Here is a 20,134-nt window from a genome sequence, read left to right on the forward strand (position 1 = left end):
CACTGAGACTGGCAGCCCAGGTTCGGAACTGGGCACGCACAGACGCACTGCTTCTCCGGCCATGCTGAGGCCGGGTCCCACATACGGCAACCAGTGGGATGTGCAGCTATGACATACAACTATCTACTGGGGCTTTGGTCCCTTTAAACACTATGATTAACTGCATTTTCCGTTCATTTTGACTGGAGTCTGGGACGACCTCTGCATACAAGATGGCAGCACTGATGCTCAGCTCTCTGACCAAGGAATACTCATGCCCAGTCTCACAGACGGGGAAACGCCTCACACTGGAGGACAGACGAGGAGGCGGAAACGTCACCACACCAGGAGGAACTGCAAAGACTTGCTTCCCCACGGTCTCATGGAGCAAAAATTAAAACTCACGTCCCTCCTGGCTTCAGAGCTTATGCAAGGGGCAGGGGGCACGGTCTGGGTAAAACGGGCTGAGCCGATCGCAGGTCCAGGGCAGCTGCTCCGGCTCTTAGGGTGACTCCCCTTCCTGACGCCCTCCCGAGCGCACGAGCCACCATCCCGGGAGGACAGCGAGCGCATGCGCAAGGCAGAGGGTGGCAGCCACGGGGCCAGCGAAGTCACGAACGGCAGCGTGGTGAGGGGTCGCAGCAGCGGCAGCCGCTCGCCACCAGCTCCAGTCGGGAGGCCAGGAACGCCTGTGGCTGTGGCCTCGCCCCGCAAGGAGCCGCGCAGCTCAGCGCCGGACGCGCCTGAGGGCCGAGACACCCTCCGACTTCCCGTTAGTTACTTCCGGTGAATTTCGGGCGCTGCCGCCAATATCAGGGGAGGAAGTAACCGAGCCGTCTGGGACCGGAAGTGGCGTGCAGGGCGCCGCCATTACAGACCGGAAGGAGGGGCAGGGCGCCGCCATGACGGGTTGGCCCTGAAGGGAAAGGGGCGGCTTGTCCGCTCTACGACCCGAAAAAACGAGGCAAGGGGGGGTTGGGCTGGGCGCCGCCATGACAACTGACACCGGAAAAGGCGGGGCTTTCCTCCCTGACTGATCCCCCACCGGCACCGGCCTCGAGATGTGAGTAGCGGGAGCGCCTACCCCGTACCTGCCGCCGCACCCCCTTCCTTCCCCACTGACCCGGACCTAGCCTAGGACTCCAGGAAGAAGGATTGGTCTCTCTGTTTCTTGGAAATCCGACCCTTGGGCTTCAGCGCCGGCCCTCACTAGCCCCGTCGCTCCGCGTGTCCGGGCCCCGCCCTCTGAGCGTTTAGGCTCCGCCCCTTTGTCTCGTGGTCACGGAAGACCTTAAGGTCCAGTCTCAACACCTAAGCTCTGCCCCCAGGTCCCCGGACCCGGTCCCTCATCCTGCAACCCTAGGACTCCAGACTTGTCTCAGGACCTCTAGAACTGCTAAACCCGTCCTTAGAGCTCTAAGTTCCTCCCCCCAGATCACCTCACCTCACCTTACCTTTTGAAACTTCCGGATCTACCCACTACCCCAGACCTCACCTATAGGGCGCAGAGACTTGTTGCTAGACACCTCTGGATTTCCAGACCTTGTCCCTAGAGCCCCCTCACCCAGGGCTTCCAGATCATGCCTCTAGGACCTTCAAACCCACCCCCGGACCCCCAAACCCATCCCGGACCTCAAGTCTCACCTCCAGTATCCCTGTGCTCAAGCCTCATCTCCAAGACTCTCTGGTCAAGAGACCTTCCCCAGGACCCAAGACCTCACCTCTTGGGCCTCCAAACCTCGCTTAGGACCTCCAAACCCATGTAAGGCTTCCCGGTTCTCTCCTTAGAACTCTAGATCTTACTTCTAAGGCCCTGAGCCTTCTCTGCATGATTCCCAGGCCTACTGGGGGATGCCTGGACCCCAAAACCCTTCTTCCAGCACCCCCAAGGCCTGCCTTAGAATAATCAGACCTCCTTTTAGCACCTCCACAGAAGCCCCCAGCCAGCTGCACAACCCCCAGGGCTCATGCCTCACTTCTACACCTCCCTGACCCTATGCCAGGATCTTTCAGACTCCCAGATCTGCACAAGACCCCTAGTCCCACCCCAGACCCAGATGAGAACTTCCTTTCCTGCCTGTTGCCTGGAATTATCCTTAGCCTACTGTGTACCACAGGCAGGCGGCCCTGGAGGTCACTGCACGCTACTGTGGCCGGGAGCTGGAGCAGTATGGCCAGTGTGTGGCAGCCAAGCCTGAGTCATGGCAGAGAGACTGTCACCACCTTAAGATGAGCATTGCTCGATGCACATCCTCCCAGTGAGTGTGGGCAAGTATGGGACAGTGGGGGGGTGGGGGTGGGCAGTGGAATGGAAGCCTCCAAGGGCCTGAAATGCCCTACCCCCACAGCCCAGTCATCCGTCAGATCCGCCAGGCCTGTGCTGAGCCTTTTGAGGCCTTTGAGGAGTGTCTTCGACAGAATGAGGCAGCAGTTGGCAACTGTGCAGAGCATGTGCGCCGCTTCCTGCAGTGTGCTGAGCAGGTGCAGCCGCCACATTCACCCTCGACTGTGGAGGTAAATGAGGGGCTCACCAGTTCATCTCACCCCTGCACCCTTCTAGATGGTCCGAGTAAAGACCTTGGAGTTATCCTCAGCCCCACCTCACCCCCACACAGACCTTCACCCTGCATCCAGAATCCCGAACATGATCACCTCTTGCCCCTTCCACAGCTGTAGTCCAGCTGTCTCCCCCACCCCTCCACCTCTAGCCTTCTCTCTGGTCTCCTGAATCCCCTCTTGCCTTGCCTCCATACCGTGGCCAGAGGGGGCATTTAAGACGTGAAAACTAGTCATAGTACACCTTTGCTTAAAGCTGTTCAATGGCTTCCTAGTCACATTGAGAACATTGAGTCACATTGAGAACAAAACCCCAGGTCCTTGCTGGGTTCTCTGTTATTCCCCAGGCTGACGTCCTCCCCTCCTCCCTTACCCAGTCTCTCTCCCTTCCTCACTGTCCCTCAGCTGTACTGGCAGAGGGGGTGAGGATGGAGCGAAAAAGTCTTGCTCTTTTCAATGTATACAGTACAGAAACAGGTATACAGTATATCTGTGGTATTAAAATTTCATAGATGGGCACAGTTTAAAAAAATGTCTAGAAAGTCCCCTTGGGGGACAGTAATGAAACACGTTGAGAAAAACTGTTTTAGATGTTTATTCTCTCCCCACTGGACTGCGAGCTCCAAAGGCAAAAATCTTGCCTTTCACCAGCCCCTCTAAATACCCTCGAATTTGCTCCTCTCTGTGACCCTGCAGCCCCGTCTTCTCTTCTTGCACTTAGAAGAGAAGCCTTCTCTTAAGTGTCCATGTTCCCTCTTACGCCTTTCAGTCCATTCTCTGTGATGATCCCAGAGTGATCTCAGAGGAATCTGACCATGTTCTTCTGTACTTATCAACCTTTCCCTGGCTCCGCACTTCCACCAGGCCAAGTTTAACTCTGGCACAGCCTACAGGGCCTTGCAGGATGCGGCCCCACCTCTCCTCACTTTCTACCTCAAGCCCCATGTTCCAGCCCGTGAACATGCAGTTACTCAAGTGCATGTCTGCCAGGCTTTTACCCTACTGTTTCCCTCTGTCTGGACTGCCCTTCCTAATCCACCTGGCTAATTCTAGTCCAGCTTAGATGTCAGCTCCCTCAGAAAACCTCCCCTGATGGCCCATCCTGATCCTTGGGCTCCCAAGGACCCTGCGGCTTACATCTTACTGCCTTGTAACTGCTTCCCTCCCATCGCCTGTTTCAGAGGAGTTCTTGACTAAAGATTGGGGAGATGCCCTTCTACCAGGCCCTGTAGTCATTGGTTTTTCTAATAAGGCAGGGAAAAGTGAAACGTTCAGGCCCCAAGAGCAAACAGCAGTGGGAAGGACTTTTAATTCTCAGAAAATATTCAGTAATGATTGTGTACTCTTCATGCTAGTTTCTTAGTCACATGTTGGCGACATTTCTTTCTTTCAAGTTTTTTGAGCATCCAAACAGTAAAGACCCCACCTTCCCATCTTAGAGCCAGTTACTCCTTCCCTCCCTGGACAGACAACCAGCCTCTCCCTGGTCTTCCTATGGCCACCCCTGCCCGCCAAGTCTACTCTCCCGTGACAGCCAAAGGAGCTTTTAAAATTGGATATTAGGTCACATCCTCTCCTTTAAAACCTTGTTGTGGCTTCTCAGTGCACCCAGAGTAATTAACACCACACCCAGCTCCATCTCACCATCCTCTTCCTTCCTGGTAATGGCATCCCAGTTACAACTTTTCCTCTCTGATTGGTGGCAGTGAGATTCAGGCCTCCTCTGTTTTCTATTCTACGAAATAGCAAACACACAAACAGTCTTATCTCATAAAACATCTCATGTTAATGTAGCTGACAATTTAAAGTGCTACTTATACGTCCCCCTCCACACACACCTCTGCTCTTTATCCTGATTTCGTTTTCTTCATAGAATTTATCAGCAGTTGACATATTTTTATTCATTTGTTGTCTATCCCTCCCTAGAGGCAGAGATTTGTGCCTGCTGCATCCATTGCTGGGTCCCAATACCTGTAACAATGCTGGGCACACAACAGGTGCTCAAGAGATACAGCGGAATAGTGCCTTCGCTGCTCCCAGTGACAGTTCACTGTGTGCGACATGTTCATATGGCAGGTGGCCAGGGTCATCACCTGACACCCTCTCCCTCCAGACTGTGGGCTCTGCACGGGCAGCCTCTGCTATGTCTCCATAATCTCCCTCGCAGTGGGCCCAGGGCTGGCACAGAAGAGATGCTAGCAGATGCTGATGTGTTTTCCCCACAGGCACAGCCGCTTCCCACCTCCTGAGGACTCTTTGGACTATAGGAAAACTGGACATGAGTGACTGGCCACTTTTTATTGCCCCCACTCCTGAAGAGTGGCCAGATGAAGTCATGAGGGCCCTGGAGGTGGGCCTGGCTTCCCTGGACATCAGGACTCACAATAAATGAAGACTGTGTATACCAGGCTTTGGTTCCTGCCTTCAGCACCTGAGGGGGCCCCAGGAGAGCTGGCTGGGCAGAAACCCTGGCCCCTGGTCCCCAGCTTCACTTAGTGTGCCAAGGAAGGGCCTGGGAGGGCACAAGATGGTCCATCTGCTCACCAGGGTTAAGACGGCCCCTCTTATTAACTCTGCCAACAGCCATTTCCTGTCTCCTGCTGCACGGACATGGGGAAAGGCTCTTTCTGTCTTCCATGCAAGCATTTACCAAGTCTTTATTGAGTGTTTACTTGAGGCTTAGGGACAATAAATAACACACCTCTTTCCCTCTCGAGTTCAGAACCAGTTGAGCGATAGACATGGGCATTAGGCAATGCAAATGAAAATACTGGCTTTATTATTGAAAACAGCTGCACTGAAGAATGTGGCTTAGAGTCTGCTGCACTGGACTTCTGTTCTGTCTTGGTTTGCATTCCTCCAGAATTCAACCCTGAGAATGAGTGCAGCCAGTATATTTGGAACATGATTCCAGAAACATTCATAGGGGAGTGGAGAGGTAAGATAAGAGGAAGGCAGCCAATAAAATGTGCATTATCAAGCCAGTTACCACTCTGGGCAACTGGGGCTCAATCCCAGTGGGGACTTCTGGGAGACTGCACAGCACTCCTCAGTTACCTCATCCAAGGGGCAGAGAAGTTGGAGTGTGTATCCACCAACTCCCCATCTGTCATTGAGGGCTGTTTTCATGGGCATTGACCCTCTAGCATGTCTGCATGCCCTGTGTGTAGTTGAGTGCCCTCCTGCCATCAGAAGAGAGCCTGAGCAGAGAGTAATGGAATCGAGTAAGCAGGCTTCAGCACACAGAAGAGAGTGCTGAGTGAATCTGGGCAGGTACCAACAGTGGCTGCTGCAGCTTCTTTCTCAGGATCACAGGCTCTGTGGGCACAGCTGGTTGATCACAGGCTCCCCAGCAAGGGCAGATCTTAAAGGACAGAGGGCAGATAGGCAAGTATGTGGGAGAGAGAGAGATTCCAGAGCTCTGAGCTGAGCATGCGCAGGGCCTGCACACAGATTCTCCATTTGGACAAGTTGCTCCTGCCTAGAGGTGATTCCAAGGCTCCAGAAATTGGAAGTGACTGGTCAGCACTGACTGGACTGGCCATTTGAAACCTTAGGCTTGTGATCTGGCTTAGAAAAATGAGCCAGAGTCTCTCCTGGGGATTTGACCTCTATGACAAAGGAAGTTGTCAGCTGGCTTAGGAGCCAGGGTGGAAGTCCTATGCAGTCAGGGTTGCAGGAGCCATCAGCTGCCATGTGGCCAAAACAGGAGAAAACCTAGATAGTGGAGAGAGGATTGTAATCAGTCCCTGTGGTCCCCGAAAGGGCTGCTTGGGTCCTGGTGGCTTTCTGTTTGCAGCTCCAGTATCCTTGGGCTGTGGATTCACCCTCAGATTTCTGTGTATGTTTTCAGCCAACCCCACTTTGCTTGAGTAAGCTAAAGTGGGGTTCTATTCCATGTAACTAAAAGAAGTATAATTACAACAGACAAAACGGAAATCAACACTACATTTTAGAACATCTCTGTTTTTTTTTGCTGGGAAAGATTTGCCCTGAGCTAAAATCTGTTGCCAGTCTTGCTCTCTCTCTCTCTTTTTTTTTTTTTTCCTCCCCAAAGCCCCATTACATAGTTGTATATTCTAGTTATAGGTCCTTCTAGTTTTTCTATGTGAGCTGCTGCCACAGTATGGCTACTGACCAACTAGTGGTGTGGTTCTGTGCCTGGGAACCGAACCTGGGCTGCCGAAGCAGAGCACACTGAACTTTGAACCACTAGGCCATCAGGGCTTGCTCCAGAACATCTCTTAAGTGGCATCTCTTCCAATAAACTAGACCAGCTTCCTTGTAGGTGGTCTCAGGTGTCAAAGAGAACAAAAATGGAAATCTCAAAGTTATCACCTTTACCACGTTCTCTTGGTCAAAGCAAGTATGAGGCCAACCCAGATTAAAGGGGTGGAGAGACTTCACCTCTTGATGGCATTTGGCTGCAAGGAATTTGTGCCATATTTAAGCCAAGATAAAAACTTCATAGTTTCTATTTCTTCATGGGTCTGGATAAGTTGTATTTTTCTAGGAATTTCTCACATCTGAATTTTCAAATTGCCATAAATTTGTTCATAGTAGCCTCACCTCTTTTTTTTTTATGGTGAGAACATTTAAGTTCTATTCTGTTAGCTAATTTCAATTATACAATACACTGTTATCAACTATAGTCACCCTCATATTATCTTTTTAAGGACTGTAGAATCTTAAAGCCCCTTTAAGGAGCTTTAAGTGAAAGCCCCTTTTTCATTTCTGACATTGGTTATTTGTACCCTCTTCCTTTTTTTCTTGATCAATCTTGACAGGAGTTTATCACTTTTATTACTGTTTTCCCAGAATCTACTTTTGGCTTTGCCAATGCTCTCTATTTTGTGTATTTGTTTTTAATTCAATTAATTCTCTTTATTATTCTTTCTTTGGATTTAATTTTCTGTTTTCTACCTTTTTGAAATGAAAGTTTATTTATTATTATTTTTTTTGCTGAGGAAGATCAGCCCTGAGCTAACATCTGTTGCCAGTCTTCCTCTACCTTGTTATGTGGTTCCCCACCACAGTGTGGATGACAGGTGTAGGTCCGTGCCCAGGATCCAAACCTGCAAACCTGGGTTGCCAAAGTGAAATGCACCAAACTTAACCACTACACCATGGGGCCAGCCCCTAGAATTGTATTTCTTAATTTCTGAACATATCAGGATTTTTCTAGTTATCTTGCCTAATTGCAATTGGGTTGGGAACATATTTTATATGATTTCAATCTTTTGAAATATGTTGAGACTTTATGGCTTGGCATATGGTCAGTTTTTGTTATTATGCCATATGTGCTTGAATCATAATCCTTGGTTCATGATGCACCATCTTAGCTTGGGTTCCCCCAGAAACAGACTTTGAAACAAGAATTTGGGAGATGATCCCAGAAAGCATTGGTAGGGCAGAGGGAAGTGAGATGGAGGGAAAGCAGCACCTCAAGGGTGCATTGTCAAGCAAGTTGCCACTGTGGGCAAGAGCTTAATTCTCTGGAGAACTCTGGGAAACAGTGGAGAACACATGCTTCCCACTCAAGAGGTGAGAGTATTTATACACTGACCCCTATCGGTCATTTGGTCGAGGGCTTCTTTGGGGGCTGGAGTTTTAATTCCCTGCCACTTCCTGCTTGCCACACACACACAGGCTGGGGGTTTCTGGTGGGAAGAAAGCTCTCCAGCAAAGAGCAGCTGCCTCAGCTGCTGTCACCCACTGGGTCACTTCAGTGGTAGCCACCCTGTGGCCATTTGCTTCAATGGCCACCACCCGTTGCCATGGCCACCATTGCCTCAGCCTGTCATGGGTGCCTCAGCACCAGCCACCATCATCAACCTGACCATCTTTGCTGCCTGTCACTGCTGCCACCCATTACCATATCCCACCACAGCCACCGTTGGTGGAGGTATTGAGATAACAAGAATGCTTTCAAAATGCTTGACTCAGTTCACAAATAGTAGCTACATTCAACCAAGGAGGCCACCTAGAAGGTGGGCATGAAGGATGGGGAAGTATTGGGAACAGTAGGGAAGGGACAGGTGGCAATGTTGGGGGATGTGTGCAGATGCTGAAGAGGTTGAGTGAGCTGATAACACTCGGGGTTCTGAGGAGGCAGAATGTGCATGAAAAGAGTAAGGAGGTGAGGAGGTGGGTATGTTGACCAGAAAGCAGAGTCTTCCAGCGTCTCCATTTCACCTCTGACGGTTGAACTGAGGATTTGGTGCTTGCCATTGAACATACTGACTTTGATTAAAGATAATCACTATGATAATGATAATAAATATTTCAGTCAGCACTTACCTTCAGTGGGTCAGGCACCTAGGGTTTATGCTGTCAAAAACTTGGAGGCAGAATGTGGGCAAATATTTAATTTCTCTAAGGAAATTAATAATCTTGAAAGAAAGTAAGCTGGCTTCTACCATAAAGTGTGCTGCTTTTAAAAAGTCCTGATGCCACATCCCAGACCAGTTAAATCAGAATCTCTTGGGGTGAGACCCAGACATCGATATAGACATATTTTTAATACTGACTTTAAAATCTATTTCAATATGCAGCCAAGGCTGAGAACCACTGCCCTAATGAAATTCCTCATTTTGGGTTGACTGTGTTTTATATTAACTTGCTTGGAAACAACGTTCTGAAAGTTGTTGAACCTATTCTGAAGCCCCTGGTGATAGTCTGCAGAGTCTGGGGAGCCTCTGAGTGTCACTATAGTATTTCTTTTTTAACCCAGTGAATATTTACCAATGAGGTGGTGACATATGAAATAAGATCAGATCTAACTAATTTGAATCCCTTCCTTCTTCTCTGATGGGCCAGAAGTTATGGGATGCATAGTGCGTCAGGTCAGCTGGACAGAAGGAAAGAATATTACCCTGAAAAGTATTAAGAAGTAGCAAAGACGCCAAGAACCTAGACAAGTTTGTGCCCTCCCGAGGCTCCCAAGGTCAGAGGCCTGGACACAGTTACTGGAGCTGCCCTTGCTGCAGAGTGTGGGTGCATAGTCCCAAGGCAAATCCAGGAGAAGCCACTGAAAATAACACCATGATTGATGCAGCAGTGCCACATGCTGGTGAGGAAAAGGGGGGAAATGCAGACCATAAAAATGAAGAAACAGAGCAACCTCCAAAGAATCTATACCCACTAGCCTCCAAGCCCCAGGGAACCAGGCCCGGGGGAGCATGTATGTTCTTAAGATACACAAATGCAAGACTTTTACAAAGAAGAATGTAAATACAATAGTATTAACTAAAATGGATATAACCTATATTGAGTGAAAATTAACAATGACATATTCCTTTCTGTCTGATGATACAGTAAAATAGTTTTGCTTTTTCTGTTTCCTTTTCCAGTAATAATTCTCTAAACTGCCTGCAGTCTTTAGGATGTCTTTTTCTTTTACATAGTTTTGAAACTGAAAATCCTAATTATTCCATGTTCAATGGGATTGTTGAGAGGATATTTATCTTGATGTCATCACATTGGACTGACACCAAGAATCAGCATGATGTGGGCTTGCTGAGAGTAGGGCTGAGAGTCAAAGTGAATTTTATGTTATAAAGTAAAAGTGATAAAGTAAAAAGTCTTGTTAAATTCTTCTGCACATTTTGAGGAAATGGAAAAGAGACTAAAATGCACATTATGAAAGCCTCGATACCATAGGTAGGTAAATCACCTCCCTTTTTAGCAGTGTTGTCCACAAGATGTCCAGGACACTTAACAAGTAGGATATTTCTGTTTTCATTGGTAAGGAGCTTATAGACTGAATGGGATTTGCCAAAATTTACATTTGCGCTGTCTGCCAAATATGCAGATAAGTAAGCAAAGTCTAGTTTGTATTTGGAAAGAGATCGGCAATCTTTTGTTTTATGTTTTCTGCAGTTTCATTACAATCTTCATAGATTAAGATGATTTGAAATTTCATTTTTCAAACCCAACTACCTAAGAGCTAGGGGGAACATTTGCTGTTGCTGCCGTGCTACAGCTGAATAACCGCAGATAGCATGACCACTAGTGAGACCTGGCCGAATGAGTTTTGCACTGTAAGGGGCCAACACGCCAAAACTTTATTAGAGTTTCCCTTTTTTTTGGCCCACAGGACATTTTAGTTGCAGTAAATGTAATTTTACTCAGTTTCATAGAGCAGTCAAGGGAACAATATGCTAATAGGTGCATGTTTGTGTGGTGTGCCCGAGCTAATTCAGTGGCTGCTATTTTCAACTGAGCATTGGTGTCTTTTGGGGAGATAAAAAAAAAAAAACAAAAAAAGAGTTTTGATAGATTTAGAAGTACTTGGCTGTCTCATCCTGAACTTGTGAGATTCAGTCTCCATATGTGCTTTCATATACCCTTTCGCATCATGCGCAATCCCAAATTCTTTTCTGCAATGATGTGCAGTATGATCTGCTTGGTTACTTACTTTCCTAATCCAATTATACGTGTCCTCCCACTTGTCATTAAAATAACAATCATTTAGTCTGTGTTTTTGGTGATGTCTGGCTCACGCTGGCTTGGTATTGTAATCATTCTCATTTTCATTATCTGAACTAGATAACACAGTCATGATATTCACAATGTTAAAATTTAAACTAGCACTGTCTCGATACAAAGCACAAGAGGTAATCCACAGTCAAAGACAGAGTGTTAACAGCCAACTGCAATGTACTTAAGTTGCACACTTAAGTCACAACATTCAGAGTGACGCAGCAATGGATAATTCATTATTGTGAGTTACAAATTATAGATCAGGGGAAAAACAGCAACAGCAACTATGGAAGGTAGTCAACTTCTGAAATTTAATCTTCACTCGGACTTCTCTCCCAAACTCCAGACTTGCATATCAGTTGCCTACCCAACATCTCTACTTTGAGGTCTTGAAACATCTCAGTCTTACCATGTTCAGAGCTGAGCTCCTGCTCCTGCTCCTAAACCTCTCCACCCTCAGCCGTCCCTAACTCAGGCAGCTCCATTCTTCCAGCTGCTCAGCCCAAAGACCTTGGAGCCTCCTTGACCACTCTCTTCTCTCACACTCAATACCCAGTGCATTAGGAAATCCTGATGGCTACATCTTCAAAATTGATCCATAATCCAACTACCTCTCACTACCTCCCGTTACCAAATCCAGCACGAGCCACCATCACTCTCACCTGAGTTTCTGCAGCAGCCTCCTCCCTGCTCTCCCAGTTTCCACTTCCGTCCCACTCCGAGTGTGTTCTCAATACAATAGCCAGAGGAGGGGCTGGCCCGGTAGCACAGTGGTTAAGTTTGCGCACTCCACTTTGGCGGCCTGGGGTTCGCTGGTTCGGATCCTAGGCACGGACCTACACACCACTCATCAAGCCATGCTGAGGTGGCATCCCACATAAAGCAACTAGAAGGATGTACAACTATGACATACAACTATCTACTGTGGCTTTGGGGAGAAAAAAGGAAAAAAGGAGGAAGATTAGCGACAGATGTTAGCTCAGCATCAGTCTTCCTCAAAGGAAAAAAAATATATGGCCAGAGGGATCCTTTTTAATATGTAAGTCAGAATATATGTCACTTCTCTGTCTAAAACTGTGCAAAGGCACATCATCTTGCTCAGTAAAAGCCCAAGTCCTTCTAGTAGCCTCCAAAGCCCTGTGCGACCTGGGCACCCTCCTCGTCATTACTTCTCTGACCTCATTTTCTTCCAAGTTCCCAGCCACATGGCCTCCTTCCTGCTCTTTGAACACTCCAGACTTGGCCCAGCCTCAGGGCCTTTGCATAATTGTTCTGTTGGGAAACTTCTCCCAGATAAACATGTGACTAACTGTCACCTCTTAAGTCTTTTCTCAAATGTCACCTTCTCATCACTCTACTTAGCACAGACACCTACGCCTTGCCCCGCACTTCTGATAACCTGCTCTTTTCCCCTTATCACCTCTTCACATACCACATAAAGCACATGTTTATTAGGTTTGTTGTTTACTGTCTGTCTCTCCCACTGGAATGTGAGCTCCACAAGGGTAAGAATCTGTCTCATTTGTTCACTGATATATCCAAAGCATTTAGAATAGTGTCTGGTACACAGTAGGTGCTAAATAAATATTTTAGAATGAATGAAGGAGGTGGTCACCATGCTCTGTTCAGGTCACAACCTGGGAAGTGTGGCTGTAGCTGTTGTTGTGAGGTATAAGGGCCCCAGAATGGCGGTGGAGTGGTGGGCTGAAGTCTAGGGGCCTAGTAGTCAACTGCTGCTTTCTCTCACCTCCTGTCCTAAGTGGCTCTAGCCAGGTTAATCAAGGTTGCATCACTGTCTGGGGAAGAAGGTTCATAGGAAATACAAGTATCAGCTAACTTCAGAAGACAGCCAGATCCCTCAAAGGTGCTCAAATAAGTGGGGTGGTGACAGGAGGTTGTGCTAAGTTGGGTGGTAAGGAAAGCCCTTTGAGAAGATGACAGTTGAGCAAAGACTGGGGTGCCAGGTCCTGATAATGGGATCAAATCCCAGTTAAGAGGGAGGGTGTGGGGTAGCAATGGATATGGTAAAAGTTTATTTCCCAGGCCAGCCTGGTGACATAGTGGTTAAGTTTGTGCACTCTACTTCGGCGGCCTAGGGTTCACAAGTTCGGGTCAGGGTGCAGACCTACGTACCACTTATCAAGCCATGCTGTGGCAGGCATCCCACGTATAAAGTAGGTGGGCACGGATGTTAGCTCAGGGCGAATCTTCCTCAGCAAAAAGAGGAGGAGTGGCAACAGATGTTAGCTCAGGGCTAATCTTCCTTACCAAAAAAAAAAAAAAGTTTATTTCCCTGCCTAACCCAGTAGGGCTCTAGGCTCAGAGTCCTCCACTTGACCTTCTGCACCCATCACGCAGACAAAGGAAAAGAGAGAGCTCAAGGATCACAGGGAGGTCTTTTAGGGGCCAGTTCTAGAAGTGCTGGTGTACATCACTACTGCCATCAACCAGAACTCAGCCCTACCTCACTGCAAGGCATGCTGGGAAATGTAGCCTATCTGTGTGCTCCAGAGGAAAAGCAAATGAGCACTCAGCGTCATCTCTTCCACACCAGATACCCCACACAATTCGGAGACAATACTCAGTGTTGGAGAATATGTAGAGCAACAGGTGCACACTGGTGTGGATGGCGGAGGTGTGTGGCCTGGAACAGCCTTTCTAGAAGGCAAGGTGGAAGTAGCTTGTTCCATTTGTAGGAATTCATGCTACAGAATCATGTGTGTACAAATATGAGCGTACAAGGACCCATCCTGCAATGTAGTTTACAACAATGAAAATCAGAGACATTGGACAAATAATGATTTGTCTATAAAATGGGATGCATATAATAATTTGAAAATGAAGACAGATCTCCTTATATTGTCATTTGAACAGAAGTCCAATAAAATGTAAATCATAATTACAATATGATCTCAGAAAGAATATTTACATGTTAATTTTCAAAATAAGTATTACTTGCACATGGTACAAAAATTCAAAAGGTGCAAAAGGCTATTCATTGAAAAATTTCCCTTTCAACTCTGCTTTGGGTCACTGAGTTCCTCTCCTCACAGGCAACCAATGCTTCCAGTTTCTTGTATATCTTTCTAGAAGCATCTTATGTATACACCAGCAAATGCATACATATGTGGGCACACTCCCTCACATATGTATGTGTATTTTTATCTTCCTTTTTTTATACAAATGCTAACTTACCATAAATGTTGTTCTTTTTTTCACCTAAAAATTTAGCTTGGCAATCATTCCATATCAGTACACAAATAATTATCTCATTCTTTTTATGGCTATGTAATATTTCCTTATGTGGATATACAAAAGGAATTATATTGAAAATTAAGTATTTTCAGTATATACATAGAACGATATGAAAAATATCCTCAAACTCTTCACAGCCTTTGCTAAGGCCACCAATGACCTCCACATGGCTACACTTCTCAGTCATCTCTGCAGCTCTCAACAGGTTGACCCCTGACAAAGACTCTCTGTTTTATTATTATTATTTTTTTTGTGAGGAATATCAGCCCTGAGCTAACATCTGTGCTAATCCTCCTCTTTTTGCTGAGGAAGACCGGCTCTGAGCTAACATCTATTGCCAATCCTCCTCCTTTTTTTTTACCCCCCAAAGCCACAGTAGATAGTTGTATGTCGTAGTTGCACATCCTTCTAGTTGCTGTATGTGGGAACGCGGCCTCAGCATGGCTGGAGAAGCGGTGCATCGGTGCGCGCCCGGGATCCGAACCCGGGCCGCCAGTAGCGGAGCGTGCGCACTTAACCAGTAAGCCACGGGGCCGGCCCCAAAGACTCTCTCTTTGATCAAACTTTAGTCAGGTTCCTCTGCGCCCTCTTTTAGACTAGGCCTCCACCTTGGCCCCCATCCTGTTTTTGGCCTGACCAGCCCAGTCTTAGCAAAGAATCCTGCTAAGACCGTTTAGGGAGAAGTCCCTCACCCTTGATAACTGATCAAGTGCCTCATCCTCCACCTTGAGCAAGAATTCTGTTATGTCGGTTCAGCAAGAATTACCCTACCACTGATGTCTCCTCTTGGTAATTTTCCATCCACCGACACCCTCACTCTGCTTGTTGGCTACAAATCCCCACCCGTCTACATGGATTTCAGAACTGAAGGCGTCATCTTCCCCAGCTTGTCTTTCCTTTGGCCACCATGCTCTTTCTCACTGCCATATCATTGCACCCTGGGTGGGAGTTCTCTTGCTCTCAATGGCCCAGTGTGCTTAGTTAATTCCTACTCATCACTCAGACTTGAGTTCAGTCCAGAATCCTTTAGAGAGTCTTCTCTGTCCCCACCCTCCTCAGAGGGCCAGATTCCACTTCTATATGTTTTTATAGCAGCACCATAAACTTCTGACCCGTGGCCCCACTTGGATGAGGAAACATCAGACAGATCCAAACTGAGAGATACTCTGCAAAATGACTGTCCAGGACTTTTCAAAAATGTCAGTGTCATGAAAGACAGAAAAAGTCCAGGGAACAGTGTTTGATTAAAAGAGATTAAAGAGACATTGCCCTTGCCTGGATCATCTCTAAAAGTCATTGTTGGGACAATTGGGGATATTTGAATAAGGACTGTATATTGGATAAGAGTATTGTACAAATGTTAAATGTCTTGGGTTTGATAATGACATTGAGTTAATATAGAAGAATGTCCTTCTTCTTAGGAGATGCATGTTGAAGTGTCTAAGGGTGAAGTCTCAAAATAAATGCAACTTATTCTCAAACAGTTCAGAAAAAAAAAGTGTGTATATATCTCTATATGTAACTATACATATATATCTATCATTCATAGATATGTATATTTACACATATGTACATGTATATATACGTACTACATACCAATACATATATCTATATCTATCTATCTAGAGAGAATATGGAAAAAGGCTGACAATTGATAAATCAAGGTGAAGGGTATATTGTACTATTTTTGCAGCATTTTGTGGGTTTAAAATTTTCTAAAATAAAAAGTGAGGGGAAAATGAATGAACATATAAAGTATAAAAAGCTTTGGAGAACTTCTTGCTACCTGTCCTTCAGGCCATGTTATAATCCTCTTTTTTTTGTGAGGAAGATCAGCCCTGAGCTAACATCCGTGATAAACCTCCTCTTTTTGCTGAGGAAGACCGGCTCTGAGCTAACATCTATTGCCAATCCTCCTCCTTTTTTTCCCCAAAGCCCCAGTAGATAGTTGTATATCATAGCTGCACATCCTTCTAGTTGCTGCACATGGGATGCGGCCTCAGCATGGCCGGAGAAGCGGTGCGTCAGTGCGCGCCCGGGATCCGAACCCGGGCCACCAGTAGCGGAGCACATGCACCTAACTGCTAAGCCACTGGGCCGGTCCAAATATAATCCTCTTTTTTTAAACCTACAGTCCAGGAAGATTGCCTTTCCTAAAAAAATTAGATCTGAGACACAATTTCATGATTTAAAGCACAATCTAGTTGATAACACAACTTAAATGGCTCAAGATAATTTCAATCCAGTATCCTTAAAAACCATGGCTGACATCTAGTTTAAGATTTTTTTCGATCAAATATTCTAACTCTCTACTTCGCCAAGTGTCACTCACACATTCATCTTTCAAAGAGAAATTAAAAGGAAAGGAAGACTTGATGATGTCATTATTGTTGCTGTTCCATGTCTTAAGCCTTGGCTGTGTGTACAATTCCCCTTTCGTTCATTTTAAAGCTGAAATGAAAAGGACTCAGTTACTGTTGTAATTAGTCTGGTGAGGGACCATCTTTCCTTCTTGCTGTGATCCCTCGCGCTGTTCCTATTTTCTACATGTACCATCATTTACTTAGATGCAGATTGTGTACCTTACATCACGTCACCTGCGTGAGCCCTCCATGCTGCCTGCACCCTTCAGGCTTTTAATTCCTCGCTATTCACCAGTGACACCTGCAGTTTCCTGAACCACTGCATGTGAAGGAGAAGAGTACAGGTTTTCTTCTTCTCTTCCTTTTGAAGGAATTACCCCCTACCCTTTAACTCCTGTAGCCCTGAATGGAGAACTTAACCTTCTCTTGCAGCAAGATGAGAAAGGGGGAAGGCGTGAGGAAAGGAGGAAAGAAATACCAAGGTTATCCACCCACTAAATTAAAAATTTACAACATTTTCTGCTTTTTCTGATCAGATGCCTATCTTCTACTCAATTGTGAGCCGGCACATTTTACGGATCTTAATTTGACTTTTAAGTTTTCCTTGAGAATTTGCGAATTTTATAAAAGCACTTGTTGGTTTCTATTAATGTCCTCTAAGTTCAAAATTCTCACTAGAGGATGTTGTTTCCTGCCTCTCAAGAATTTATGAATTCACATCACACACAAGAAAAATGACATGGCTATCCTTCCTGATGGGGAGATGCCTTTCCTGACCCTGAACCCCCCAGGCTGCCATCTGCACAGGACTTTCTTAGGCACCAAGGCCACCTCGGTTTGGAGAGATGCCAGAGGTGGAAGCATCAGCCAGACCATGATTTTATTCTACTTGTCTGCATCTGATCAGACTCGGAGAGAATTTTAGTTTGTAGAAGGGCCACCTTATAACCTGTGTTCATGGAGAAGCATAACATACCAAAGTGGCATCACCTTGAAAAAGGTCTGTGCTGGCTGTAGAGCCACATTGCCTTCTCCCCACCCACATTTTTACACACAGGGGTCAGATTCCCAGAGAAGTCAGTCTGCCTGTTGTGTTTAAACCATGCTAAGCCCAGTGTGTTGGCAATATCCCCGGCCCTGAAGAGAGGCTGCAAGCCCACCTCCTCTTGATCAAATAGTGACTTGGCCTCATTTAACCTCATTTGTGAGAGCTGCTGTCCTATCTCCCATTTTAACCATAAATTCTTGCCCAGTATTTTCTTTTTGTTATCTACCAGATTTGGCAAGGAAAAAAAAAGAGATGAATTGCCTAGATCACAAAGCAGAGACAGGCAGCTCCTGGCTGGCCCCCACCATTTGCAGCCAGGGTAAGAGTGAAACGGACGCCCTTGCACCAATATATGCAATATTTAAAAGTAACAAGCTAATAAGCTGCTAAACAAAATATGTCCTATCCTCCTGCCATAATAAATATATGTTTATATTAACAGAATACAAAAACATGTATAAAGCTATGGCTATATATGATACAAGTTGGCAACATATCAAAGGTGACTACATTTAGTATTTACTGCTCATGTCTGGGTGATTGGTGATGGTTGGATGAGTAGAGACAAGTAGAATTCAGAATTATTAAATATTTATTTCATTAAATTATTTTTTGCCTTCATTTCAGCAAAATCACTAACTTGTTAAAAATCAAGATTTTTACCTAATTTGGGTGCTCGGCACTACTGGGAAATATGTCATTATGCAGGAATCTATGGCATTCATGATATCATACATTTCTGCTGGAAATTTAAAATGGTGCAGCAGTTTTGGAAAACAGTCTGGCACTTCCTCAAAAAGTTAAACATCGAATTACCATATGACCCAATGCTAATTTCACACTCCTAGGTATATTCCTCCCAAGAGAGTTGAAAACATACATTCACACAAAAATTTCTGCAAGAATGTTCATAGTAACATTATTCATAATGGTTCAAATGTGGAAAAAACCCAAATATTTATCAACTGAACAGATAAATGAAATACGATATCTTCATACAATGGAATGTTATTCAGCCGTAAGAAAGGGTGAAGGACTGATAATTGCTACGACATGGATGAACCCTGAAAACATTATGTTAAGTAAAGGAAGGCAGTCACAAAGGACTACATACTGTATGATTCCGTTTATATGAAATGGCCAGAATAGGCAAATCCAGAGACAGAAAAGTAGATTCATGGTTGCCAAGGACTAGGAGGAGGGAAGAATAGGGAGTGAATGCTCATGACTACAGGGTTGCTTTTTGGGGTGACAGAAATGGTCCAGAATTAGTTGTGACGGTTGTACAACTTTGTGAATATATTATAAACCAATAAATAGTATACTTCACAAGGTTGAATTTATGGTATGTGAATTATATCTCAAAAAAGATTGCTATAAAAAAACTACAAATTTTAAAAAGCCAGCTCATTCACGCAGTCAGTCAGTCAGTCAGTCAGACACATATTGAGCATCTACAAGGTGCTAGGCACTGTTTTAAGGGCCGGGATTACATATGTCAGTGAACAAAACAGACAAAAAATCCCTGCCCTCGCGAAGGTGATGGATTAGAAGAGAATACAAGGAGAATGTTTGGCTAAAGTGCTAGAAAGAGGATCTGTAAGAAATAAAATGGTTGAAGTGAGTATATTGCCAAAAATTGGCTGGGAATTTCACAAATGCAGTCTCTGCTGGGCCCGGAAAATAAAACCCTCCCAGGGCTCCTGAGAATTTATGGCTGTGTTCTCAGACTTCAGAAGGCATGAGAATCACCGGAAGGTCTGAGTAAGAATGGAGGGTGCCCAGAATTCTGGTCCTTACGTCTCTACATTTAATTACACTTTTCATTATGGAGAATTTAAAAAAATACAAGCATAGGCTAGAATGATGAACAGTCACCTGGTCCCAGTGACAACTCTGAAAGACCAGCTGCAGTGAGGGCCGGTCAGCACAATGAGGTTTCTCAACCCCATCACTATTCACATTTTAGGCTGGATACTTCTTTGTGAGGGGGCTGTCCTGGGCATTGTAGTACATATGTTTAGCAGCATTTCTGGCATCTACCCACTAGATACCAGTAGCCTCTCAACCCACAGTCATGATATTCAGAAATGTCTCTAGACATTGTCACATGTCCCCCGGGATGCAAAAATCACTCTTGGTTAAGAACCAATGCCTTAGATGATGCTTTAAGACCCAGTCATATTACATTTTTACTGACTCTCTGACTGTCCCCGGTGGACTAGCCCTCTGGTCTATTACTTGGAAAACAAATTAATGACACCCCTTTTTGGGCTGCACACTGTGAAAACAAATTGTGGTTGACAATTCAACATATTAGGCACATGGTAAGGACACTTTCTCTGATGAGGCTGACTGGAGTCAAGTGCTGGTCAAGCCTGTGCTGTCCAGATTGTGCCCTGGATCCACCATCATACGCTGGGCACAGAGTAAAGGACCCCACTGCATG

At 45.7% G+C, this 20,134-nt stretch overlaps 1 protein-coding gene across 2 annotated transcripts; it reads left to right on the plus strand.

Annotated features, from left to right (window-relative positions):
• The first annotated feature begins 633 nt into the window (after positions 1-633).
• Positions 634-10,055, plus strand: CHCHD5 (coiled-coil-helix-coiled-coil-helix domain containing 5). 2 transcript variants are annotated; one of them, XM_058534623.1, is made up of 4 exons: positions 634-1,042; positions 2,097-2,237; positions 2,328-2,493; positions 9,358-10,055. In XM_058534623.1, coding segments are annotated over exons 1-4 (324 nt in total). In that variant the 5' UTR covers positions 634-1,040; the 3' UTR covers positions 9,373-10,055. The 2 variants fall into 2 exon arrangements, with proteins under 2 accessions (XP_058390606.1, XP_058390605.1); XM_058534622.1 differs by lacking the exon at positions 9,358-10,055 and adding an exon at positions 4,761-5,251 and having other exon boundaries at positions 644-1,042.
• Positions 10,056-20,134: the final 10,079 nt, after the last annotated feature.

This window comes from Diceros bicornis, chromosome 40 (genome assembly GCF_020826845.1).
Source record: "Diceros bicornis minor isolate mBicDic1 chromosome 40, mDicBic1.mat.cur, whole genome shotgun sequence".
NCBI lineage: Eukaryota > Metazoa > Chordata > Mammalia > Perissodactyla > Rhinocerotidae > Diceros > Diceros bicornis.